The 26896-nt window shown below is 61.1% G+C and overlaps 1 protein-coding gene across 1 annotated transcript in view; it reads right to left on the reverse strand.

The window, feature by feature from the left end:
- The window catches only part of LOC119093223 (roundabout homolog 1-like), a 65450-nt gene extending 39797 nt beyond the window's left edge, over positions 1-25653 (reverse strand). Inside the window, 1 exon segment of the mRNA XM_037216138.1 lies at positions 25421-25653. Coding sequence (XP_037072033.1) covers positions 25421-25505 — 85 coding nt within the window. The 5' untranslated portion in view covers positions 25506-25653.
- Between the last annotated feature and the right edge of the window lie 1243 nt (positions 25654-26896).

A 26896-nucleotide genomic window follows, 5' to 3' on the forward strand; every position in this document is an offset into this window, starting at 1 on the left:
AGCGCACGGGCCGCCGCCAAACACGCCTCGGCGCGGCCGCAACACATGTCGTCAGCAGTCCGAGCAGACCTCCAAACGACGCCGACGACAGCCATGCATGCGAATCGTCCGGTGGCGCCCCCCCCCCCCCCCCCCCCGCCCAGCGCGGGGGCACGGCCGCAGGAGAAATAAACAAAGCCTGCCGGGCGCGGTAGCCGCGGCGGTCCGGCTGTGAAGCTGCCACAAAGCGCCCGACGAGCGTCGCTTTCGATAATGCAACGCGGCGGGTGCATAAACGGGCGGCGTTTTTCGCGCCCGCGCCGCTGCGATAAGCCTGCAGCGGCGCCAGAGCCAATCGCAGCCGGTAGTCACACGCGCGGCAGCGTCGGCTATCGTGCACACGTGTAGCCGCCCCCGGCCGGCGGCGAACAGGCGCTAGGTCGGCGGAGCGACGACAGACCGCCGCGGCGTAAGGTGACGGATCGGCCGCGCCGCGCCGACGCCCTTCAATCGGCGGCCGCCGGGCTCGCCGCGTCGCGAAACACCACGCCCGCGAGTTGCTCAACTCCCCCGGCGATGGAGGTCATCAGCCGGCCGAGGTTGCGCCGCGCCGCTTTTGTCGCGGCGCGCCGCGCTCGTCGGCAGCGTTTCGCGCGTGTCGTCGGAGACGCGCCGCCGACTTGTTCCGATGTTGATTTTCGGCGGCGGCCGAACTCCCCGCACAGCATATCAATGGGGGCTGAGTCAACACCGCCGCGCGCGGCGGGCGGGCGCCGCTTCTCGAGAGAGCGAAAGAGGCGGAAATCAAGTGGCTGCCGGTCGAGCTCGCTCTGCGGGCTTCAAGGGGTTCGGGGTCGACGATAAACACGTGGGGCGCCAGCGGCAGCCACATCCGCGCAGCTGCAGTCGGGCGCGCGGTCCGGGCCGCGAGAGACTCGTGCGACGGTGACGCACCGCCAGACCGCCGCCCGGCACCGGGAGAGGGGCCGTCCGCCGGCGCGGGCACGGCAGGAGGCCGTCGGCAGCGGTGACTCACAGTTCAGGGCTGAGAGGCGCTGGTCAGCAGAGCGAAGGAAGGCCAGAGAGTACGTCTGCACGTGCCATATTTGGTCTGTCGTTGAGTTGCTACAATCGTGGTGACCGTGCAAATACATTCGCTTATGTCTATGCAATCCTTACTTACTTACGGTCAGAGCATATTCGTGTCAGCCTATTGGTCGTTTGTTCGGCACATTGGATTTGCGGTTGCACTGGGCTCGGTAGGTCGTAAATCAAGTCTCAAAGAGCTGTCATCAGATTCACTGTGAGTCGTACATAGCTCAGCTACATAATGTTTTAAACATGACAGTTAAATTTTCCCGCAAACACCATTGGAAGTAATGAGCTGAATGGCACGGACAATGCACTTGAAGCTACTTCCTTCCACTTTTAGACACTACAAAAATGGACAGACACGCCGTCGGCTTGTTCTGCTGTTGCTTTTGGTTTTGGCCGAGTTTTATGCGTGTTTTATCAATGAAGCTGAATCAACAGCACAAAACACTAAACGTGTAATAATTCTGAATAATTATTGCATTAGAGAGAAGCTGCTTTCAAAGTCTACCAACATAAAGAAAAGGCGTGTGTGTGCATATTAATGCACGCATGAGTCACATCAACGGACAAAGGCAGCGCACCAAGAAGCACACCGCAGCGCTTAGGAGAGACAAAGGACGGCGCCTGGTGGTGACAGATGAGTTTGTGCTGAGTTTTCTGGACGACAGTGGGCGGTGACCTTTGTCGCATTTATCAACTTGAGACGATCAGACGGCGCGTAAACGTGCAAAGAAGCCGACGACGACGGTCGGCTTCTGTCAAAGTGAAAGGCTATCGACGGTGGGCATCTGACGGTGTTGATAGCCGATACCCATCATTCACCGTGTGAAAAATCACACTGGCCATTGACACATACGATTGACTGATGCGCGCGTGTGATGGCAGAATCGTGTTGGACCAATTTCAGCCGTGCAAAAAAAAACTCAGCCGCGCTCTTGCTCGGCTCACGCGGCAGAGCTCATCCGCCTGCCTGGCGCCTGGCGGCCAGGCGCAGCAGGCGCCCGCCAGGCGGCGGCCAGGCGCCGGCCGGGCGTTACGGTCTGGCTCAAACTCAGCCTGACGGTCTTCCGTGATCCTCGTGGCCTTGCGCCCACGTGCAACTGCTGCTGTCTCGACACTAGCGGCACGGGGCCGGCCTGGGGGCAAGCCACCCGTCCGTATCCCGACGTGTGCAGTCCGGCGGCAGCTGAATCCCATCGCAGACGGGCTCTCGGCCTCCCACGGAGGCCGAGAGAGGCCAACATGTGCTAACGGGCTCAAACAGGGTGCTGAGCTGACCCCAGATGTGGCTGATGTCCCTCCGGTAGCCGTCTTCTGCACGCTAAGAGGGGCGTGGAAGGGACGTCGCCCGTACCGCGCGTCGACAGGCTGCACCCCCACTTTGAAGGCGGTGCTAGCGAGATGGGGGCGCGGCGTCCCGCAATCACTTCATCGAAGTGCCCGTCACTTCCCATTTCCATTAAGCCTCCGCTGCGAGCAATGGACAGCACCCCCGCCGGCGCCCGCCGCTGCTGCCAGCAGGGGGCGGCGGGACGCCGGCGTCCAGCCACCGTCGCTGCTGCCAGCCCGCCGCTGCCGCCAGCAGGGGGCGCCGGGAGGCCGGCGGGACGGCGTGACGCAGCCCGCTGTCCCTCACGGCGCGTGATAGCACGAGTCGCGGCCCGCTCACGCCAATTAGCTGGCGGTCCGTGTTCTGCCAGTCGCACAATGGCCCGCCGTCGCTTGGGTTGCGGCGCACACCCGCGCACACATCGCATTCAGGCCCAGTGACGAGGCCATAATTAGTGGCGGTCTTTTTGTCTGGTCCTGACGCCGTGGCCGATACCGCTGACCCAAATTGCACTCTGACCGTGACAGACAGCAGGGGCGTATTTGGGGGCGGGGGGATACGCATTGAGCACACCTGCTCCCTTATTGCCATCAGAATTTCACCCACGTATCTTGCCTGTGTATAAAATTTTGCAGCACTTTGATTGTTCGGAAGCTGTTTAGTCGACACGACTTCAGAATGTCCCCCTCCCCTCCTACACGACCACCCTGTGTGCACCCCTGCCGGACGGTCTCACAGCAGTTCTGTTTTGCTGCTGCCGGGCGTCAAAGCGGCGGGCGCGGGCCGTGGCGGCGGCGGGCGGCAGGTCACCTGATTAATAACGGCCGCTTTGAGAGCGGACGCGGATTGTGAGTCAGACCGAGCTCCAGACAACGCGGCTCTCATCGCGCCGCTGGTGTGACTGATGCGCCGGCCGGGGCGGCTGCGCCACAGAGCCGCGTTATCCGGCGCTGGCCGCGGGCCCCGACGGCTGGCGCTGCTGCTCGCATGCCAGCAGCGGGCAGTCCTTCGTCATCCGTGCTCTCTGTAGTGACAGCTCACAGGCTCACACGGCTGCGGAATATCGATAGCTTTCTCTGGTAGAGATCGCGTCACAAGTGTGACGCAGGTGTGCTGTATCTGGAACACGCGACATTCGGCGGGGCCCGCGCGGCTCATTATGTACTCATTTAGACCTTGTCGGAGTTGAGTGCGCCTCTCCGGGTTCGAGCTGATATGCACGGCGCCTTACCTGAAAACAAACGGATTATTTTTAGTCAACCGGTCAGCTACAGTGACATGCAACACGATCAGGAGAAGCAAATTAATTGTCTGCCCCTAAAACAGAAAGCCCTTGGGCCATTTGTGAGTGCAGCAAATCAAGGTCATATATCACTGTTAATGGACACGAATGGACCATTACAACGGGCGACATCACTGGCCCAGTTCACGACAAAAGGAGCGCCCATCGCCAGATTCGGTCCGATAGCCACTAGTTCGACGACAATTTCAAACCAATCAGTTGTGGGTCATTTGGTCAGTTCTTCCATAACGACAAAATAACCGCCCCGAAAAATCACAGCGCGTTGGGCAGCAATCTGAGAGCCACTTTCTGTCAGCTCTCCCCCCCCCCCCCCCTCTCTCCCGCTTTCCCGGCGTACATAAAGGCGACTGTGGCAGACCCGGCGCGCGGCGGCATTTGCCGGCACAATCCTGGCGCACAGCCGGTACCGCGCGCCCCACTCAAATTACAGCCGTGTGCCACTCGCCCCGCCGCGCATTCCTGCGCCGCATTCGTCGTCGTCTGTCATCGGAGCGCCGCGATCGCCGCCCGTCGACAGAGACGACGCCGAGGGCGAGGCGCAGTGTTTGCCGAGGGTGCGGTCGACGATTATGGCGCGCATTCCTGGCATCGTCGCGGCCGGATCGATGATATAGCGACCGTGGACCATCGCATCGCGACGGGGGGGGGAGGGGGGGGGGACAGCTCACTTCACAGTATACAGGTCGCGAGCCGTTCTCCTGAACCTTAGAGTGCCGACGAGGAATTGGAGCCTTGGGATTGGCCATCCATTTTCGCCATTTGTATGGAAATGTCAGGCCAGTGTGAGGTTCTCATAACAACAGTGGATAAAGCAAAGGTTCGGTTTGGATATGCGAAGCGGCTTTTGCAAACGAGATATCCCGCGGCCTTACTACGGACGTTAACCTCAAGTTGAGGCGTGCGAGCATTAAATCTTATTGGAAAATTCTCAAGATGCATAGAAAACTTCACTCCAGGGTAGGGAGCACTGGCACAAAGTCTCTATTCAGCAGGTTCCCATTGAACATCACCTTTGTCCGTCTTCTGAAGTAGCCGTCTGGGTACGCTCAAATCCAGCTTGAGCCTCTCCTCCGGAGAGGCGAACGCATACAATGCTGAGCTATGAGGTATCGCGGAGAAGCAGCCATAAGCCTATCCCCATCCAGGCAGCATATAGGACCATTACCACAGACTGGCTGTTCGGTCCTTTGTCAGCTGTGTGGTGGGCGCCCTCGAACAGGGCTAATCACAGCTCTTTCAATCAAGCCCAGAGCCGCGCCGCAAAGTAAACCGCCGACGCGTTCATGATCGGCCGATCCCAGCCCCAGGGACACGGCTAATCGGGCACAGATCCCGCGCCGCCATTGTCGACGACAAGCCTGTCGAATTGCGGCCGCATCGGCGGACATAAGACAATGGCCTGTGCCAGATGGTCCAATAATGGCGCAGCGGGGTCCGGCCGCGCCGGCGCATATGGCACCTGTCCTCGCTCGCGGCCGGCTCTCTTTCAGACCGCGTCGCCGGCGACGACACCCGTCATGGCGGCACCCTCTCACTCAGACTGACGTCACAGCTGCCGGGGGGAGGGGGGCACGTGACCCGACCGCAGAACGCTACCAAAATGGCAGCTCTGCTGAGCGGGGCGACGTCGCGTGCGTGCTTTTTGCGGCCAGACACACTTTCTGGGCGCGCGCGCGCGTGCGGCGGCGCGCTCGCCGCGTTCAGTGGCCGGTTCGGCAGTCGGGAACACCCTGTATTCGACGTCCCTCCCCCCCTTCCCCAGGATGTCGTCTCATCGTTGATCGGTCGTCGGAGAGATACAGCCACAGGCGGCCGTGCGTCTTTTCCGAGCGATCAATGGTACTCTCCAACGGGCCATTTGCTGATTGCTCGCTGTGGCAACTGGGCAATGCGTTCCAGAAGTCGGCTGGCTTGTGCGTGTAAGTGCTCCGTATCTTTTGATGGGGTTGAAACTGCAAGTCGCCAAGCTCCGATTTGACAAAGGAGCTCCACTTGTAGAATACTCCAGTCGGTGGCTGAGCAATTTTGCTTGGGATACGCCCAGAGATCCGTTGCACGGAAAAAGGTTCACGGAAAAAGGCAGCCCGGGTTCGACAGCCTGGCGCCTGGCACGTCAGGACCACCTGTCACCCCACTGACAGGTGTCATCACACTGACGACATGACACTGTGCACACAGACGCAATCAACTCCCGCAAGGCCAGCCACGTGACGCGTCACACCTGCGAACGGTACCGTTGCCGGACCGCCACCTCGTCGCAGCACCTTTCTGACGATAAACCGACCGTCGCTCGAGCGGGGTGCCGGCCCGGGCTACACACCCGCTCCAGCGACGGCGGCGCAGACACACCTGTGCGGCACGGGCCGACGCCGCGTGCCAATCAGCCCCGATCGACCGTCGAGGAGGCTGACAGTAATTCGCGGCCCTCCCCCGCCTCGTGACGCACCCCTGCCATTACTGGCCGGCCGAAGCGTTAGTGAGACCAACGCCGCGGCGCGGCGGCGGCGGCGGCGGCGGGCCGTCGATCGACCCCGGAGAGCCGCCGCGGGACGGGGCCGGCCGGCACCGGGCCTGATTGCTCCAATCCAGCCAATGGAGTGGTGTATCGATTGTCAGGCGGCTGAAATGGCGGCCAAAGAGGTCGCGCCTCGCGCGGACACCGCGCTGTTTAGCACACAAAGGCGAACTGGGGCTGCACGGCTGCGGAGCGTCGGACAACGCCGCACAGCTGGTAGCGGGTACACGGCAGGTGCCTGCTTACATACGGCGAGTCCTTTGCTCGGCCTGTGGAAGCCTGTGCCAGCGCACGGGCGAAGCAGAGAGCAGAGAGGAGAGCTGTGTGATTGGCTCTCATACGACGAATGGCTTGCATCTAATTCGAATATTGAAATTAGCCTCCTGTGTTTCTGGCATCTTACTGCTTTTTCTTTTGTGTCCATGCTCATTGCTGCGTTTTTGCCAGAATGTCGGCCGTCTCGACAAAGCCTGGCCCGAGCGACGGCACAGACCAATCTGTCCTCTGCGCATCTCCCTCATCGTCCCGGCGCTGGAACGAGTCGTTTGCTCCGCCTTGTCCCCGCCCGGACACAACGCCCCCATCGCCGTGTCCCCCGCCCGGGCACGCTGCTCCCACCGCAGCGACGCTCCGAGATGATCTCCCGCGCCGCCGCGATGGTCCCCACATTCCGCGGCAGGGCGGCGGGCAGCGGTCATTTGCGACGGTCTGTCTGTCGCGACGGGAGACGAGGAACCGGGCGCCCCGCCGGCTCGTCCGGGCGGGGGGACCGGGCGCCCCGCCGGCTCGTCCGGACGGGGGGACCGGGCGCGTCACGCGCCGTCCCCGGCCTTCCGATGTGGCCCGTGGACGGGCGGACCGGAAGCGGACGGGAACAGCCGTCAGGACGCAGGCGAATAACAGGATGAGGGGACATCACCCGGAGGCGGCGGTCATCGGCTCCACCGCCGCCGCTCTGACCGAGCGGGAGATGGAGCGAAGGCGCTGTGGTCCGCACTGACGGCCAGGAAGAGGTGGAGGGAGTGTGCCCGTACTTGCCAAGGACCGGCGGCCAGCTGGCTCGAACCCTGGGTGGCTGTGTTGTGTTGGAGGGTCGTGGCGGGACACCATGTAACACGCCATGAAATGGTATGGCTTGTTATGACGCAGCCTTTCAAAACCTGATGTAGAGAAACATTGTGTCGTGTTAAGATGCAAACAACGCAAGGATTTCACACGCTTGATCGTTTATCTTTCTAGGCGAGGAAGGTATTTCAGGCCGTTCGAGTGACAGTCTCTCTAGTCAGTTTGTGCGAGTGCGACGAACTCCAGACCAATTCAGAATTAAAAGTCGGGACGTACAACAAACAGAGAGGATAACAAACACCCCGACCGACTAGACCAGCGATAAACAGCGCGTGATCTGACAGCCAGATGGAGGGATGCGGCGCCGCCGAAGAGAGGCGGGCGGTGGACCGGAGCCCTCGCGTGAGCCCGCCGAATTGGGAGGCGGTGCCAGCCAGGCTCGGCTTTTTCTCAACACTGTTTATCTCACCCCAAGGCTGCCCAATTCATTTGTGCCATTCCGCCCCAGTAACGCAGGACCACTGAGCGGAATGAGAAAGAGTGGGAGAAAGAGGAGAATGGTGAAGGGAGAGAGAGAGAGAAAGAGAGAGAGGGAGAGAAACCGACAGAGGATGGATGGTGCGAGTGGCGAGGGGGGTTCTTGCACTCTGATAAAATGCTGATGTGGCAGTCCACAAAGTGCTCTCATCTCGCCGCTTCCATCTCTTCCAAACAGGGCTATTGTTCTCGCTGCAGATTTGTCCGGGGTATTCAGCGCAGGGAGAGGGGGCCGCGTGGGGAGATACGGGGTAGGGGGACGCCGACACGACGCAAAAATAATGACGCGGCTCCTGCCGTCACGTTCGACGGCCTGTGATGGATGGCGTCACTCAAACCTCGATGAGCCTGGGAGTACGTCGGGTCGTACGCGATCAAATCTATATCCCATCCCACGTTCTGCTCAGCTGGTGATGCCAGTGCAGTGGACGAAGAGATGATCGAACAGATAACAACCTGAAAACCGTACGTAAACGGCCACCACGCCGGCCCCCATTTCCCACACCTCCGCTTCGCACCCAGTGGAGCGTTTCCCCAAAGCGGTCACGTCAACATCACGGCGGCGACGCAATTTGCTGCCGGACACGGGACTTTGCACCTACCCCGACGCGCGGCGTGAAGCGCCGTAGTCAGAGCGGAGCCTGGACCGGAACGTGCTGCCCCGCCCCGAATCTGACAGCGGCGCCGGCCGGTGAGCTCGCCCGCGCGCCCTAATCATGCGTCCAGCCGCGCCCGGCGAGTGAGACTAATGATCGATTCCGGCTGTCCTGCAATTACGTCATAATTCAATGACGTGGCGTCCACGCACGGCCGCGTCGTGGCCTGAGAAAGCGCGGCAAAAGCGGCGTCGGTCGGCTTCCGCCTCTGATCTGTATGCTGGCACGGCCGCCCCGGCCAATCAGAGACGGGTCGCAATCAGCCGCGCCGCTGACCGCCGCGCGCGCCGCTGCTCGCCACACGCGCGCCGGCGCCACCACCGCCCACGACAGCCGTGCCTCGGACAGTCACCTGGGACAACAGGGGATCGGCCGGCCGACCGGCGGCACACGACCAATTTGTAAGGTGGTGTGGCGAGTCATCCGAGTGTGGCCTCTGGCCCGGCGGTCGTCAGCGAGCTCCTCCGCCGGGCACCGCCGTCCAGCAGCGCCGCATTCCTGCCAGATCACGGTCGCTCGGCGCCTCCCACAGACAGCCAGGAGTCCCATCGACAGAGTATCGACACCCCCTCTCCCTCCCGCGGTCAGGCCGGCGTACCAACCACTCGATCCTCCGCGTCTTTGTCCTGGGCAGATTACCTGGGGTCTGGCGCTCTCGACCCGCGTCACTCCCGCTCTCCTGGACCATCTCTCAACGGCGCCATTGTCTGCGGCCCCGCCCGAAGCCGCGCCACTCGGGCTGCGGCCGCCAGCTCCAGCCGCTCGCCGGCTGCGGCGACCGCCGCCGCCGTCGGACCGGCGGTTTTTGCCCGCGAGCCTCGCGCCCCGCGGGCGGGAGGAGAGGAGAGAGGTGGTGGTGGTGGGGAGGGAGGACTGGCTCCCGGGCTCAGCGCTGGGATGAGCGCATACGCGGCGCCGCTGGGCAGCTTACCGACGCAGTGTGACTGAACAGACCGAGACAAGGTTGCCTCCTCAATCTCCGCACGCAGGGCGTCAATGGGGACGAAATACGGACTTGAAGGGATCGGGAATCAAGCACCGAGCGTCAGCCCTGACCGCTGCATCTCCTCGGAAACGACTGCTCTGGAGCACTTCGGCCACGGTGCGCCACGCAAAACGTGACTAATTTCGAGTTTACATTCGCTCGATGATTAGCGCGCGAACATCAGACAGTAAACCTTACCGGATTAAAATGCACACAAATAATAGACACAATGCACAAGTGCCAGCCGCCCACCAGTTGGTCCAGCCAGTGCGCCGAGTCGTCATCCACACCGCCGACGTCCGCTCACACACAAGCGGCTCACACCGAGCCGCCCGCCATGCGGCGTCGGCACCGCCTGTACCCCTCTGAGTCGACCACTCGGGCGCCGGTGACGGCCGGCTCTGGGAGGAGGGGCGGGCTACGGCGGCGGCCGGCCGGCGCGCAGAAGATGGCCCGCCGCCGTGTGGTAATATAATTACAGGGCGCCGAGATTGAGGCCCGCTATTGCAGCGCCCGGCCGCCCGCGGCGGCGGCAGGGGTGTTCGGCGGCCGTTTTTGTGGGGACGTGTTCTTGTGGTGGTCCTTCACCGAACCGGCTAGAGGCCAGCGCCTGAGAGGGAAGAACGGAAAGAGACCGCGGCTGTACGGGCAAGACGTGCAGGATGGGAGGAACAGATGCCACGCAGGCGGAAGGAAAATCGAAGGCGCAAAGTGAAAAGGAAAAGGAAACAAATAACAAAAAACAGAAATAGTTATTCAAATTTGCGATTATATAAATACTGACAGATGACAAGCAAACAGGCGTGATTTAAGCTGAATGAAGTTGTGTCTTCGATGTCAATCTAAAAATAGACCAAAGCAACCAAGAGCAATTATTTTGACGACAGGGAACGCATATGCGGGCTGACACCCACAAAGCAAGACAAACAGACAAACTGTCCGGCCAGCTACACTCAGACAAACATACAAGCAGTCGGACTGTTTTCGCAAAGTCTTTGGAAACATCTACAGCGTCGACCTACTGCACCAGCCCCCGTCCAACGCAGAGGGAGGAAGGTGGGAGGGGCCAGAATCATCAGCGGCGGGGGCGGTGACCTTCCCACGCCTGCCCCCCGCGGCCTACCCATTACGCGGCCTCAATGCGTCCATTACCGGCTGGGATGCCATTAGGGGCGACAGCAGCACGGGCAGCGCCATCCGAACTGCTGCGGACGTCCGCTCTCTCCTGCCGGGCGGGGCGCCCCCGGACCGGACCGGGATCAGAGGGCCGAGGCGTTCTCAGACCGGATCAGAGGTTAGGGTGCCCCCCGAATCGGACCGGGATCAGAAGGTCGGGGCGTCCTCAGACCGGATCAGAGGGCCGGAGCGTCTCTGGACTGGGATTAGAGGGCCGAGGTGTCCTCAGTCCGGATCAGAGGGTCGGAGCGCCCCCGAACCGGATCGGGATCAGACGGTCGGGACGTTCTCAGACCGGATCAGAAGATCAGGGGGTCCCCGGACCGGGATCCGAGGGACGAGGCGTCGCTGGACCTGGATCAAAGAGATCAGGCTTCCTCGAACCTGCACAAAATCCTAAAGGCACTCCAATGAGGCATCACCCGTTACGTCTCACACCGTTCCCATCATACTCCATCCGTTCCATATTTATCGCTCTCACCAAGGAGAACGAGGTAACTAAGGGGGTAATCAAAGGTTCACAGGACGAGACAGCCTATCCTTTCTGATATTCTTCTCACACATATCTCATATCCTTTCAGAGACATTTTGACCACGCGAAGACGAGGCAACGACGGGCGAAAGGTACTCCAGACACGGTGAAATCGAAAGAATCTCTAAGCGTGTGCCATCAGCCAACGCGGCACCCTCTCGGCGTAGTGCATACCCGATTACATGCACGGCCGGTCTACGCCGTTTTCAAAAGAAGCCCTCAGGGATATTTAACGGTTTTGGACGTTTGATCAAGACATCATTTTTGTTGTATGACTGCCGAGGAGCGACTGGTGACGATATTATGTGCATGCTACGCCTCATTATTTGCAACAGACGGACAGTGGTACAATGTGCTGTGCGAAACAGACTGACAGCGGTCCAGTATGTTGTGTTGGCTAAAGATCGCCAGCTGTCTGGTAGGCTGGATGTTGGCTAAAGATCGCCAGCTGTCTGGTAAGCTGGATGTTGGTTAAAGATCGCCAGCTGTCTGGCATCCTCTTTGACCTCTTAAAGCGCACATCACATCACACCTTTGACTTCTTATAGCGCACATGTCATCGGACTATTTGACTTCTTATAGCGCACATCACATCAGACTTTTTTGGATAGTTGTGCGTTTGCCATTGTGCCGTCACGACCGACCACTGCTAAGCCAGGCTTGCCCCAACACGTTGACTGCCGTCGTTGTTTTGTAAGCTTGTTCCAGACGCCATCGAAGGTAAACGCGGATTACGTATGCGTGTAAACACGGTACTGTGAGACGATTGGCGGGCATCAGGCTCTCAGACAGGCGCTGGTATATACCAAGCGTCTAACCAGCCCAGAATTATTGAAATGAAATTGTTTTTCGTTGAAAAAGTTAACTGAAGATAATGTCTGGATTTCTGGGATTACTTCGCTCAATTTAAGAGCTCTAAGTCATGCTCAACGTGAGATGCGAAGGAAATTGGCTGCCTGAAAGTTGCTTCTCTAAAACTCTGTCAACATAAGACAAGTCAATGCTAAACCGAAACGTGCGATGCGAAATAAAAAGAACATTAGCGTGTTGACATTATCCCAAACTCCTCTACTCCATGCCTCTTTCAAGGATAATTGCAATTGGGACTCAAGGAACTGTGCCGCGCACTCCTCACAGCAATCCCGCACACACGCCTGCTCCTTCTCCCTTAAGTCATGTCACCCCGCTCCCTCGCTCGTCCCGCTCCTCCCCCACACCGCTGTGAGAGGCAGTCGGCAGCCGTCGACAGCGCCGCATTGGCCGCCAACGTCCCCGCGAAGTCCGTCCAGTTCGCCGCGCGACACCATCAGCCGGCCAACGGGGCTGATTCAAATGCGGCGCACATGACGCCTGCGGCGGCGCACGTGCCTTTACAGCCGGCTGGCACCGGCGGTGGAGAATGTGGCACCATTACCCCGGCGAGGCGTGCCGGCGGCGCGTCTCACCGGCTCCCCACGCGGTGCACGAGTGCAAAGTTCGCCCAAGCTCGACGCCGGGGCGCCTCTGCCGGCTGTAGCCGGGCGAGGCGTTGCGGAGAAGGGGGTGGCGTTACGTGATGCTACGTTATGTCGCTGTCTACAGTGATGATCGGGGGTGCGAAGTGTGGGCATGTAAGTTCCACTTGGGAATGGGGGAGGAGGTTTGGGGGAGGTATGTGTGGGGGGGGGGAGGGACTGGCGGATGTTCAGCTCACAGGCAGGGGCTTGTTTATGGCGAGCGCTTATCAACCCCGGGCTTACAACAAGCCCGGCCTTCCAGGAAACATAGCGTCGATCGTGGTTCGATCGATCGCAAGCAGCTGGATTCATTTTCCAGCTACGATGCGGTCTAGATAAGTCAGCTACCGGTGGACGACGGGACGTGACCAGCGATCGTCCACCCACCGACCTGAGCACCTGACCGGCACCGCTGGCCACCTGGACGAGCGTCCACCCGCCGACCTGAGCACCTGACCGGCACCGCTGGCCACCTGGACGAGCGTCCACCCACCGACCTGAGCACCTGACCGGCACCGCCGGCCACCTGGACGAGCGTCCACCCGCCGACCTGAGCACCTGACCGGCACCGCTGGCCACCTGGACGAGCGTCCACCCGCCGACATGGACACCTGACCTGGACGCCTGGCCGGCGCCGCTGGCCACTTGGCACTGCACCGCGTACGGAACACTTCCGCCTCAGGCATCGACCCGCTCCCAAGTTTTCACATTCTGCTCCCTTAGTGACACAAACATAGCTCTAAATTGCAGCGACCACCGCGGCAGAATGTGAACGTCACCGGAGCACGTACACCGTACGAGCCGCGCGCCGCCCGGGGAGCCCTCACCACTTGGCACGCAGAGAGAAGAACCCGCATGAATGTGCCCACTGTTGAGGTTTCGCGGCTTCAATTTCGAAGCAAGAACGAGGAGACGAAAAAGCGGCTGACGTTCGCGGGGCTGCTATGACGTTTCAGATGGCGCTAGAGGATCGCGCTTTGAGAGAGGATCACAGCACTGACGACGGGGGTAGCCGCGCTGAACGTACTCGGCCCCAGCCGGCACTCGCTGCGCGCATCCAATCGCCGCTTCCATTTCCGGCTGCGGCGGAGAGTCCGCGGGGAGCGATTCGCCCGTCGCGTTTTTGCCGCAGAGCCTCGAAGCGCCCACACAGGCCTGCTCTGGGTAGTCACGAGGCTCCTCCCGCAAACAGGAAACGGTCGGAGCGGTGCTTCCGAGCCGTGTTGTGACTCCCCGCGGACCGATGTTTCACGGGCCGCTCAAGAAATCAGACCGGCGCGGCCACAACACTTGTTACGTGCGGCCGAAGCAACGTGATGACGTCAGCAGCCCGTCGTCCGACGCTGCCTCCAGCAGGCCTCGCCGCCGCCGGCACGCCGCCAGTTCCCAGCACACTAGCGAGCCGTTACACCAGACCTCGCCGGCCGCTCCGGCGCCCCGCGACTTCCGAGCATCGCGGCGGCTCGCCGCGACGAGTGCAGGTCACCGGCGGCCGGCACCGGCGCCGCCGACCCGACCCGACACCGCCGCGGGGCGCGGTCGGGTCACGGTGCCGCCACGCCGCCGCGGAGCGAGTAATGAAGTCCCGCCGCCGTCATCGCAGGCGCGCCGCTCGTCCGTCAGCGTCGGCGGCAGCCTCCTCCCAGAGCGCGCCGCCTTTGTCTCTGAGGCAGCGGCGCCATTGTCCCCGAGCTGGATGAGCGCCGGAAGTCCTCGCCGGGATCGGATGAGCGGGAGGTGCGCGGGATGGAGGGCCTTCGAAGCGCCAACCGTACGGACTGCTGCCGCTTTGTTGTGTTGTGTCTGGACCCGAGGCAATCTCGGGGCTGACGGGCTGGAATGGGACGCTCTCAAAACTTTAAGCTCTTGTTTTGAGCGGCCGGCAGCCAAGCTCGAGTTTGCAACGTGACTGGCTGACGGTGGGACCCGGGATCACGAAGTTCGCGGCGTAGCTCAGGGCCTTAGAATAGCGCTGTCCGTGGCTGGCGTCCGTAAACCATCAGTAAGTCAAGTGGGCGTCCTCTAAGCGCCATCGAGACGTCATCAGGGCGTCATCAGAGCGTCGCCGGCGGCGCGGGCCGCCTCTAATCGACCGTCCGGCATTTGCCGAGCCTCGCGGCAGCACCGGCCGACTGGCCTCCAGAGACCACTGCGCCCGCCGCCCAGAAGCATGAATTTTCGAAGATGTTTCAAATTACGACCTGGGCCGGTGCGTGTGTCGGGTGGGTGGGGATAGATTGGGGGGGGGGGGGGGGCGCCTCCACCTCGAGCTGTAGACGGGCGCCACCCCGTCCCGACGCCCACGTGGGCGCCACAAGTGCCGTTCCTACGGCGGGGCGGCGGCTGCATTCACTGTACAGCAGCAAATCCAATATTGGCTCGGCCTCCCTTAATCATGCAACGGCAAACACCGGCGCGCTGGCGGCATTGCGCGAGGCTCGCGGCATGACGAGGGCGTGATACAGTCGTCAGGGTGCATCGAGCACCGGGGCACCTGTGGGCGCCGAGTGGAGGGCGCACATGGCCAGCTTCAATTTGGCACTACTACCTGCAAGTTCTATTCTGCCTGTTCTGCTATTCCAAAGTGCAAATTGTATTTGCGTTTGGGAACTACGTGCAATCTTCTAAGCCCGGAAACAGGCTTTACTGCTATTCTTTTACTATATTTTCCTTTCGCATTGGGGAGATACGGCACGCGTGGCTTTCATGGAGGGAAAGGGGAGAGGCTTTTCCAATTCGAAGCTTCGCTGGCATTGTTAGCTTAGCTGGGGGTCCTGCATGGAAGACGACTTGTCGCGATGAGAGTAAGGTGGAGGGCGGGTAGAGGAAGGTGAGATGGAGGACGGGTGGACGGGAGTGAGGTGAAGGACAGGTGGACGGGATTGAGTTGGAGGGCGGGTGGACGGGGTAAGATGGAGGACAGGTGGACGAGTGTGAGGTGGAGGACGGGTGGACCGGGGTAAGATGGAGGACAGGTGGACGAGGGTAAGGTGGAGGACGGGTGGACGAAGGTAAGCTAGAGGACAGGTGGACGGGTGTGAGGTGGAGGACGGGTGGAAGGGAGTAAAGTGAAGAACGGTCAGAAGGGGGTTGAGGGAATGGGTTGAGGTCGAATGAACGGGGTAAGGTGGAGAGCGAGCCGAGGAGGGTCAGGGCCGAGATGGAGGGCCGGTGAAACGCGACGAATGACACGTGACACCTCGCCGTCAGTAGATGCGGACGGTCGGTCGCGGCCGAGTCTTACTGCGTCTGGCCGGGCAGCGCCTCGTCTTGGTCTGTGTCCTACTGACGAGCGGAGGATCGCCGACGGCGAGCAGAGCGCGCCGCCCGCCCGCTGCTGCCGAGGAAAGGCTGGCCGGCCCGGCCGACGCCGCCGGACTGACCCAGCGGGAACTGGCCCGACCTTGACTGGAGCCCGGACGATTGAGTATATATCTTACTGGCCCAAATGATGTTGAATGGCTTGGTGAAGGATATTACAACTCACCAAAACACTGATCGGAGTTTGATCGATTCGTGACAAAACCTTATCACGGGATGTAAAGTGGTCTAACCCTTGGAACATCACAACTGGAAATGAAGTGGCGTGATGCATTCCAAAGTATTTCGTTTCATCGATCTTTCTCACATGTACCCCTGCCCTTCGTATTGTGCCATCAATTTGCCCCTGTCATCTATTCTGTCCGTTTGTCTTTTTTTGTCTCGCCTGCCATTGTGGTACCAGTGAGGACTGGGCCACATTTACGCAGCCGCCTTGATCACAATGAGCCTCATTGGACAAGAAATGAGATACGTGAAATACTAATTTTGTGGCATTAGCTCCAAATATCGCGCACCAGTGCCAGTATTTTCCAGTCTTTACCGGACGTGATAAAATACAGGATAGCTGAGCTACCGCAGGTAGCCACTGCCCCAAGTACTAACTGATGTAGGGACCAGCTGACCCAAGTGTGCCTTGCGAACGTACCTTGTCGCCGCCGCGCAGCCAGACAACTGACAACAGACCATCAGACCGACGGACTACCAAGCAAGACGAGTCCTTCGCCGGTAACCAACGGCGAACAAGCACCACGACTGACGGCTGACGAGCCTGACAGACGGCTGACAGACGGCTGACAGACGGCTGACACAGCGGCCCCTGTCGCGGCTGACGGTCGGGCCGCCGGCCAGCTGGGCCCGGCCCGGCGCCTGACCTCAGCGCCGACCCGGGGGCCGGGGTCGCGACGGCGCGTGGGCGGCTGGCCCCAGCCGCCGCTGCGAGTCAGGGCCGCCTGCCGGCGATTGTATGGAGATCCGTCACCACCCGCCGCGCCGCCGGCCGCGGCGGCCGCGCCGAGACGCGCTACGGCCACGGCGCGCGCACCGGGCCCGGGTACGGGCAGACCCGCCGGCGGGCACGTGCCGGCACGGCCGAAGAGCGACACACCGATCCCGGCGCGGCGCGACGGGTGAGGTGTCGTCAGAGGAGACACCGCCGGCCCGAGGAGAGCGGTGGAAAGCGGTGTTGATTACGCGGCGGTTTGAGGCCGTGGTCGGGTAGAGTGGAGAGGCTGCGCTGCGGTCTGTATGATCGGGGGACCGCAGGACGGAGCGGGACGACTGACCCGGTCTCGAGCAGCGCGCTGAGGCCCGCGCAGGGCACGGCCGGGCGGTCACGGCAGGCCACGGTGTGTGGCCTAATGAGGTCGATATGGATGGGGCAAGAATATCAACTTCCTTTGGAAGACCCGATGCCATTGGTGACGAACAGCCCGAAGAGGCCAGATGTTGGCTCGTTGACTGGTAGCAGCGTGCTTACGGTTACGAACTATCGACCTGAGCTGGTGTATATTCGAAGGGTGCAATATGCCCTAATGACATAGCTTTCGTCGTCACTCAACTGATCAGTGTAATAGCTCCCAGACCAAGCTAATTGCAGAATAAGTACTGCTGTTGGCTTCATTTCCCATCAATGATTGCCGGCTACAGCAATGTTCCCAGCGTTTTGTATTCACTGCCGCCAGCCAGATCGTGTGGAGGGGATCACAGCGACGGCGGCCGAGGCCCGCGTGCTGCGAAAGCCCGGCGACACACCACACTCCACCCCGCACTCCGCCTGCACGCTTTCCACATACCGGGGGCAGCCGAGCGTACACAGGGCCGCCGCTGGGCCCGGCTTAGCCCGGCCCGGGCCGGCCCGGAGCGGCGACGCAGCAGCGTCTGAGCTGGGATTTGGCCGCGGGACCGGGCCGCCCTGTCGCCAGGAGGAAGCCCACGGCGGCAGCGGCGGCTGCGGCGAGCGCGGCCGGTTGTGCGGTGGCGCCTGTGCGGACCAAGCATAGGCAGGGCAAGAGGCGAACCGGGTTTGAGAAGTGCGAGTAGGGGTAGTGGATCAGTTCACTGCAGACAGATGGGAAGTAGTCCATGAGCCTGTGAAACACGCTTGCAAGAGACTGTGGAAAGACGGGAGGCCATGGTTCAGTATGCTCTTCTGTTCCTCTGTTTCCGAAACGTCAGGCGCTTCCCATCCCCTCTGTCCGTGGCATGAGTTGAACTCTTACCATTTCCCGCGCTGGTCCAAGACCCACCTCAGCCGGCCATTCAGTGGGAGACAGGGCCGAATTCCGGCGCACCGCTAAGCCACTCGCTCGCGATTCAGCACCGGCGGCCTGCCCCGCGCGGCTTGACTCGCCGTTCCGGTTCAATAAGCAAACTGAAACGGCAGCCACTCAGATCCACTCACACACCAGGCTGCTAGAAGCCAAACAGATAATGGGGCACGGGCCCCGGAATGTCACTGGTGCGCTGGGTATGGAAAGTGCGGCGTTAGGATGAGGAGAGGTGGAATGAAGAGCGAGCCTGTGGATGTCGACGCGTTGGTCGCAGCGACTGACGTAATCGGAGAAGTTGGCAGCTCAACGCAATCCGGAGAAGATTCGGGCCTGCTCCATGCAAGACATGCCAGATACCATCTTTCTCAGAGTGTTTCACATAAGCTATCCTTTTCCGAGCTAAGCCGATTAGAAGCGTGGGCAGGCTTCCGGAGGACACACCAGCAATGCTGTCTGCTTTTGTTGCACTCGAGCCCCTTTTTCTGTGTGGTCGGGAGTCTACCGAAATCCCCATCTCTATTTATTCCAGAGAGCGATGCATTAGTGTGTCCAACGACGCGCATGATCTAATATTTCGCTGATGACTAAATGGGAAGAGAACGGCGTACGAGCCCATGCAGCCCAGCTCCATGACACATTCGTCGGTAAAAAGTGATAAACTCACGCTACCGTGTCAAACCCACCAACGCCAACGAGCCACGCCGAATTCCACTCAGCGTCGCCCCCTCCCTCTCCTCCAGCGACATGAGCCGTGCACAACGCGACCCGACGCCGGGCCGCCGCCTGGGCTTTTTTCGCGCCTTTTTCTCGGGGGGCTTTTCCGTGCCGGCGCGTCGTGAGCGTCCCGAGCGGGCCGCCGGCGCCACAGACGGCCTGTTATCGGCTTGTTCTGATCATTAGGTGGGAGGGGGCCTCAGCTGCCGTCATCCCGTCACCGCCATAGGGGAGCCGCGGGAGGCTGACGTGGCTGGGGAGATGGCGGCGATGGGGAGGCGGGGAGGCGGGGAGCAAGGGAGCGACACGCGCCGGCCCGGCATTAAATGGCCCGGAAAAAGGCGACGACGCTAGTTAAAACAGAGCGCTGTAACAGGAGCTAACGAGCCGCAGCTGCCGTAGTTCGTATCGCCTGATTACGGCCAATGTACACAGGATATCACTTAACGGCGGCCGGCCGGCGGCCGCTGTCGGCCGAGGCGGCGCGGCGCGGCAGATGCGGCGCCCTGCAGCGAGCCTGCGTGCGCCGCGCACATGGCCGCTGCCGCTGCGGCCAGCAGCTGGCCGACTGCGGCAGCGGCGGCCGGTCGGCGGACTGCTCGGAGACGCTGCCGCAGCTGGCGCACCGCCAGGCTCCCGCTGACTGGCCGCTGAGCAGTGTCGCTGCCGCTGGTCAGCGGACCGGCCGCTGACAGCGCTATATTCCTGTCGCCCAACGTGTGGATGATGAGGAAAAAAGCTGACGTGGCGAGGTTGCCGGAACAAGGATCTGTGCATGGCAGAATGCCAAAGCTGCGTTCACTTCCATGAAACGTAGTGTGGCCGCTGCCACGTGTGCCATGCCGCATTCTCCACGCATGTTTGTCCCATGTATGGAGGGAGGCACTTGTGGTGCAACACTGCACAAAGGTATGGATTAGACGACCGAGTCATTGTGGCTTGTGCTTTTGCGAGAACGTTTTTAGCGCAGTGGCACATGCCTGAATGCAGTGTTCATGATCGCAGGGGCATAAATTGCAGTGAGGGAGAACGTTTGCGATAAATTCAGTCACTAAATGCAAACGACACAGTACACAACATGACAAATCGAAAACTGCGGTCTACAAACAGCTTGAGCAGAAACTTGGTGGCTGTTGCCAGAGCTGCCACTTGGAACACTTGCCAGCGGGCGTGTCAACATGTCAGCCTTTTAATGCGACGCCCACAGTCCCATCGCCGCATGAAACAGACACGTCGACAAGAAAAACGCCTCTGCGGTTTTCTGCACAGTGCAGAATCAACTAAAAGCTGTGCAAGTTTATTCCGGGTCGCCGATTTTCCGTGCTAGTCCGGCATCCCAACCGTTATAAATCGGCGTGCTCAGCCGGTAGTCTGCACAATGCCCACTGCTCACTGCACAGTGCACAGTGCACAGTGCACGGAAGCACGCCATGCCGACGGGCGGAGCGCGTGCCGGACCAGCCCACGCATGCTGATCCGAGGCCGCACCGGCGGCGGCGGCCGGCGCGCGACCACCGTGTAGATGCACCGGATAGGCCGCCGATGCGCCGAGATCGCCGCTCCCGCAGCTGCCCGGCCGGTGACTCAGCCCCCCCCCCCCCGAGCGCGTGCACGCAGCGCGGTCGGAGCGCCGTTCGGCCAGCCGCCAGACAGCTGACCGTCCCCTGTGCGTCGGGCCGCGCCGCGCGGCCGGCTGTCCGCGCCGCGCAGTCGCTCCCCCGAGCGGAGAACGGCGGCTCCGGGCGGCGGCGTTACAACACGGCTGCATTTCGGCGGTGGCGTACGAGGAAAGGCCCGCGGCGGGCCGGTAGCGCGAACGCCGCCACCGTGGTCAGCGCAAGGCGCCGTCCATCACGACGTTTGCCGGCAGGTCGGTTGCGGCAAACGCGGCGATTACTATCAGCGAGCGGGCGCGCCACGCCGAACCCGCGGCAGAATCGCGGCCGCCGCACCGTTCAATTTGGCGCAACTGGGCCGGGCGGGCGTCCTGGCCGGCGGCCGGCCGTCTCTCACGTAGTGGAGTAACAGCGCCCCGACCGCTTGCATCGATCGCGCGCACGACGACCGGCGGCGTGGAGCGGCGCCGGGGCGGGGTCCACCCGGCCGTCACCTGGGCGCACGACCCGCCCGACCGGGCGCGACCCGCCGGCGCCGCCCGGGGCTCCGGAGCGGGCCAGGCGGCGGACACGAGCGCGGCGTGTCCTCTGGGGCAGGACATCAAGTGTCGTGTCAACTGACACGAGCCGGCCCGGCCGGCCGGCAGGCGCGGCCACCGGTGACCGGCGCGGCGCTGTTTACATTCCATCAGCGCGTGTGTATTTTGAATCCGCGCCGCCTCAACACGGCATGATGAATGCCCGGAGATGAAGCGGTGACTCGCAGGCCAGGCGCCGCTGGGAGCCGGGTCCGCGCGCGCGGCTCCGGCCTCCCCTGGCCTGCTGGTCCGGAGGCGCTCGGTCCGATGGCCACTAGCCGTTGTATTCACTGGTCAGCGATCTGGGCGACACTGCACACAGCTGCCGCCGGCGGAATAGCGCGCCCACGCGTCGGCGGGCGCGCCCGCTCGTCTCCGCGCCGACCGGCACGCCGTCGCCGCTCGCCGGTCGGGGTCTCGGCGCCCCTACATCCCGGCCCGCGGGGATGCTGGGGGAGCCCCGCCGCCGCCGCCGCCGCCCGGCGACAAAATCAATACCGGCACGGAGAGCGCGCCCGCTGCTGCTGTTTAACTTCAATTAGGTTAGCTAAACAGCACGGATACAAGCGGCCGGCCGGTTATGACTGGCGGCGCTTGTTCGACAGCAGGCGGGGGCCCAGCGTTTTTGAGAGCCGCCGACTGCAAATAAACTCCTGTCGGATAAATCATAAAACACGGCGCGCGTGCGGCGTTCGCGTGCCCCCCGCGGCGATGGATCACGTATTTTGAGACGCTGTAACTTCTGTGTTTTGGTTGCGTCGCGGCCGTCTGAAGCGCCCGGCCGACTGACGGCATGTCAAACAGCGCGCCGCCGTCCGTGCCTGCTCCTCAATCAATGCCGGTCAGGGCGCTCGCCTGTCCGCGGCGGCCCCAGCTGGCCGAGCTGCAGAATTCGGGCGCAGGCCGGCGGCCGGGAATTCCCGCAGCTCGGCCGGCGCGCGGGCGCGGCCGAGACGCCGTCACGGCCTGTCAGGACAGCAACAGGCATGTCGTCCGATGACGGCCGCGGTCGGCGCGGACACGACTGATGTCGAGCCGGTGACGCGTGTGGTCGGCTGGAGGCGAACGGCGGCCCGCGGTCGGCACGCCAGGCTCGAGCCGATCACATGACTAAGGCCGAGCCGCGGAGGCTGTGACTTCATATCGCGTGATGGAAGGCCAGCACTGTGTTATGGATTGAGCGTTAGATACAAGGAACATGGTCGAAAGGCACGACATAAGCCGAACTGATCACTAGGTAAACAGGGAAAACAAGCCCGATGATGGAGTAGAAGGACTGACAAGGATACATGCCAGCTGGCAATACCGGCTACGGTAAGTGACGGCACTTTGAGTAAACACAGCCCCTTGCACCCAAAGCGCAGCAGCACGTGCGATGTCGCCTTCCACCGCCGCAGCCAGGACGAGGCGAGCCGGCGCGGAGCTGGCAGGCAGGCCGGGCACGTGCGACGACCGGGTTTCCTGCTGACTCAGCCGCGCCAGCCGGACCGCGCTGGATCGTCCAGAGCGCCGCTGGTCGCCAGCTGAGCTCGTCAGCTGGACTCGTCAGCTATGACGACTTTGATCTTCTCGGTGCCGGGCGAAATTCGAGGACGTGCTGACTTCAAACGCAGCTGCGCGGCGGCGGCGGCGGCGGCGGCGGCACGCCGGCTGGCAGCCGGTCCAGGAGTGGGCCGGCCCGTCAAATATTTATGCACGTCGGGAGGAGCACGTCAACAGCAGCGCCGTGTGAGAGACGCGCGCCGCAGATCAGACCGTGTGCGTGCGTCAGGGTGAGCCGCTGACTGCGAGCAGAAGTGGGCCGGCCTCTCTCTATCGAAGAGGGACTGCCCGACACCTGAGTTTCAGGTGCCGATATGGTGTGTAGTTTAGGATCGTCAGAGCTGTGAATTGGGTACTCTGAGGGGAGATTTCTTTTGTCTCTGGGACATTTGGGTTAAACGTAGGGTTCAACAGAACCCTCAAAAAGCCAGCTGCACCTATAAACCTTGTCTGGAGAGCGACGTGAATAGAAATCCTCTTCCGACGTAAACGCATGGTTCAGAGATATTAGGAGCACCCATAACACCATCCTAGAGCTAGACCAGACTGACCGGGGCTGAAACTTCTCCCCATCTACGTGGGCGACATGACATACTTATGAATGATGTGCTGCGAACAGGAGCAGAAAAATGTAAGTACAGTTATGCTACTCCCAGTTTCTAACACATGGCACCAAAGTTCTCAGCCTAAGCGTTCAATCACCAGGTATGCCTGGACCCTCTCCAGCTTTGAAGCCAAAATGCCAGGGATGCTTTCACGCAACCGGGCACCGACATGAGCCACAACCCCTAAGAACCGCCAAGTACCATCCGCAAACGTGCCGCTCGCTGTGCTCCGCCGCTCGCTGTGCTCTTTTATCACCGTAGCGCCGGGCGGCAGGTGCCGATCGCTGTGTTCTGCCGCTCGCTGTGTTCTGCCGCTCGCTGTGCTCCGCCGCTCGCTGTGCTCCTTTTATCACCATAGCGCCGGGCGGCAGGTGCCGCTCGCTGTGCTCTGCCGCTCGCTGTGTTCTGCCGCTCGCTGTGCTCCGCCGCTCGCTGTGCTCCTTTTATCACCGTAGCGCCGGGCGGCAGGTGCCGATCGCTGTGCTCTGCCGCTCGCTGTGCTCTGCCGCTCGCTGTGCTCCGCCGCTCGCTGTGCTCCTTTTATCACCGTAGCGCCGGGCGGCAGGTGCCGATCGAAGGCGATACAGCCGCTGCTGTCCGGCGGCCGTAGCAAAAATGTGCGCTGCTGTGATGTATGTCGGCGCCGCACGCCAGCCAGATCTGACGTTCTCACCGAAAACATCCCCGCGGCAAACGACGGACCATCACGGAGGATGCATGCGTGCTTAGGTTAATTCAATTTGCAATGAGCCTGCATATCTCATTTGCAAGAGCCGGCGTTTGCATTCCACGGTTTCGGCCTAATTTACTGACGCGCCGGCGATTCCAGATGCAATTAAGGGAGACGAGGCATATCGTGCCGGCGCGCATGCGCACAAGAACAGCAGCACACGCGCAAAAAAAATGCAACATGCAGGCAGGGGCGACTATTTGTGCAAACTATTGCAGGTCCGAACCGAGGGTCCAACAACATAACCCTTATTTAAATGCGCATCTCTGAAAAGATATAGCCCACTGGATCTTGACCAACGGCAATTCGCAAGTTGTATTCTTGCACCATTTTCCCAGCAGTCCTTTACTACAGCAGCAAAGTGGTAAGAGCGTCAAACATTCCCAAAGAAAGTAAAGGTCACGTGATGCTGAACTTCCCTTGAGCTTTTATAACACTCCAGCAAATACATGAAGGGCAAACCAACAACGGGAGGGGGCCTCAGAAAACACACAGCCCGACACGGCCAAATGCAGGCACACCAACTGGCGCGTGCAGAAACACGTCTGCCTTTCGTGAGCGCACGCACCACTTGACGGGGATAAACAGCGCGAAGCTGACGGCGCGTCGGCAGATAAGCTGAAGAAGTTTCGCACCGCCGGCACAATCTCTGCTCCTGGTGTAGCGTGATTTCAGGTTTTAGCCCATCTTCCTGGCTACTCTTGGCAACTCGCGATCTCAGGTGTGGTACATGCTTATCTTCTCACGTGTTTGCTTTGCGAAGGCGGGTAAACATTTTGAGAACGTTGGATGAGAGACGAAGACAGTCTGGGATATGAAACACCTTAATTTGGACCGTTTGGGACCGCCGAAGCTGCTTCATCATCTGCTTTAAATTTGTAATGCGATGTAAAGTTTGCAATGAACGTCATTTATCGGTTAAAGGGCACTACATTCTACCTAAACTTTCTCAGTTTACAAAGAACGCATAACTCAGACTTCGAGACTGATTGTTTTGAAAGGTGTACGCGTCACAAACTGTGCGATTTCCGGGCTCATTGCATGCAAACTCAAGGCAAGGCTCTGGCATCACAGAGACAATGAAAAACCGGCACCTGGCTGCGGTGTGACATTTTCAGATGCCATAATAATGTTTCCAGTCTGCTCATTGAAATGCTCAGAAGTTTTCGGTCGCTCGCTGGACTGCAGCCAACGAAGTTTTGTCTCTGATAACCCTCTGATAACCCTCTGATAACCCACTGATAACCCTCTGATCTCTGCCAACCGTTGCTCGCTCCACCAAGCATCAGCGGACACCGTTGGCGCTCGTCTGAAGCCCGCCTGGGGCGGCTCTAGCGCCGCACGAGCTCCCGACTGCCGCCCGTCCGTTGCTCACCTCGAGTGAGACCTCCCAGGCTGAGCAGTAGACCGGCAGCCACCAGCAGGCGGCCGACTGTGGGCGCAGCGTGCTGTCCTCCCATCGCGACACTGTCTACGTCTGCACCATCACCGTGCGAGCGACGGTAGTCCGGGGCACGAGGCCCGCCTCGTCCGGCTCGCTCCGCCTCACCCTCGCACTGTCAGAGGCCGGAGAGGCGCTCGCCGCACGCTGTGAGACGGCCGCCCACCCCTGCCGCGGCTGAAGCACTGAACGCCGCCGACGCCGCCGACCCAGCGACCGGCGGCCGCGCGACACCAGCGCCGCGTGGCGGCAAGTTCAGAGCTACTCAAACGTTGGGATACGACATGATCGAGTGACATCGAGGACCGGGACCGCCAAGCAAGCGGCGATGCATTTGTTCCTCGAGTTGCCGCCCAGGTGTGCTCTATGACGAATGACGCTTGGGCAGCAGGATGGCGACGCTGACAGAAACGCCAGTCGGTGCGCGGCGACGTTGACCTCGTGGGTGGCGCCGAGACCTGAAGTCTGGAACGAAATTCGCAAACCACTTTAACCTTATCAGGTCAGCATGAATAGCTGACACCGAGCCAGTATTTCGCAGCAGTGGAGCCTATCGAATGAAGATGAATGGGCGTGGGTTCTGAGGCTGCTGCTATCAAGCTGCACAGCTATCGGGCTAATCGGGACTCAAGTGGTTTGTTCCAAAAGCACAGTATCAGTGCAATCAGCTTTTGATTCACATCCGCTCCTGTGCAACCGTAGGACCAGGGCATACGCCCAGGGTTGGCAGGAATTCTGTCTTTGAGGTTTGGAGGATGTCATGCATCCGTTTTGTATGATTTTGGGAAATTACATTTACTGTCCATTCTCGGCTCGTGTCCATGGCAGTTTTATACGATGCACTAGGCCGTAGCCAGCGGAGGACCATACGAACGTGTAACACATTTCTGACGCACGACTGACGCAAAACTCATTTCCCCGCCGTAACGCATACATGAATAGCACGAGTCAATCTCTCCCGTCAACGACCAAAACAGCCCTGATCAACGGTAAACGCACCGTTAGGAGAAACATGGAACGCGTGATTGACGAGGCCGTGTTAACCTAGTGAAAGCCCTTTCCCATCACCGATCGGCTCACGCGTCTGAGCAGGGCTATCTCCCATCAGCGCTGCCAGATCTCGGCCCGGCCCAGTGCAGGTCCACCGACCTCTGGGGCACGGACTGACCGGAGCTCTCTCACCTGGGCGAGGTGAGAGCCGGGGTGTTAGCTCCCCGGCGCGGGCCGCCCGAGGTGGCCTTCACACCCGGCCACCCGGCCACCCGGCGCCAGGTGCAGGTGCAGGCGCCACCTGGTGGAAGCAGTCATAGGCCGCCGCGGGCTCGCATCACGCCGCGACCACAGGTGAGCCCATGGACGCACCCAGGCTGCGACTGCAAGGGAGGGGAGGAAATATGCCGACTTCTTGGA

This window comes from Pollicipes pollicipes, unplaced genomic scaffold, assembly GCF_011947565.3.
Source record: "Pollicipes pollicipes isolate AB1234 unplaced genomic scaffold, Ppol_2.1 Scaffold_4002;HRSCAF=4701_pilon_pilon_pilon, whole genome shotgun sequence".
NCBI classification, from domain to species: domain Eukaryota; kingdom Metazoa; phylum Arthropoda; class Thecostraca; order Pollicipedomorpha; family Pollicipedidae; genus Pollicipes; species Pollicipes pollicipes.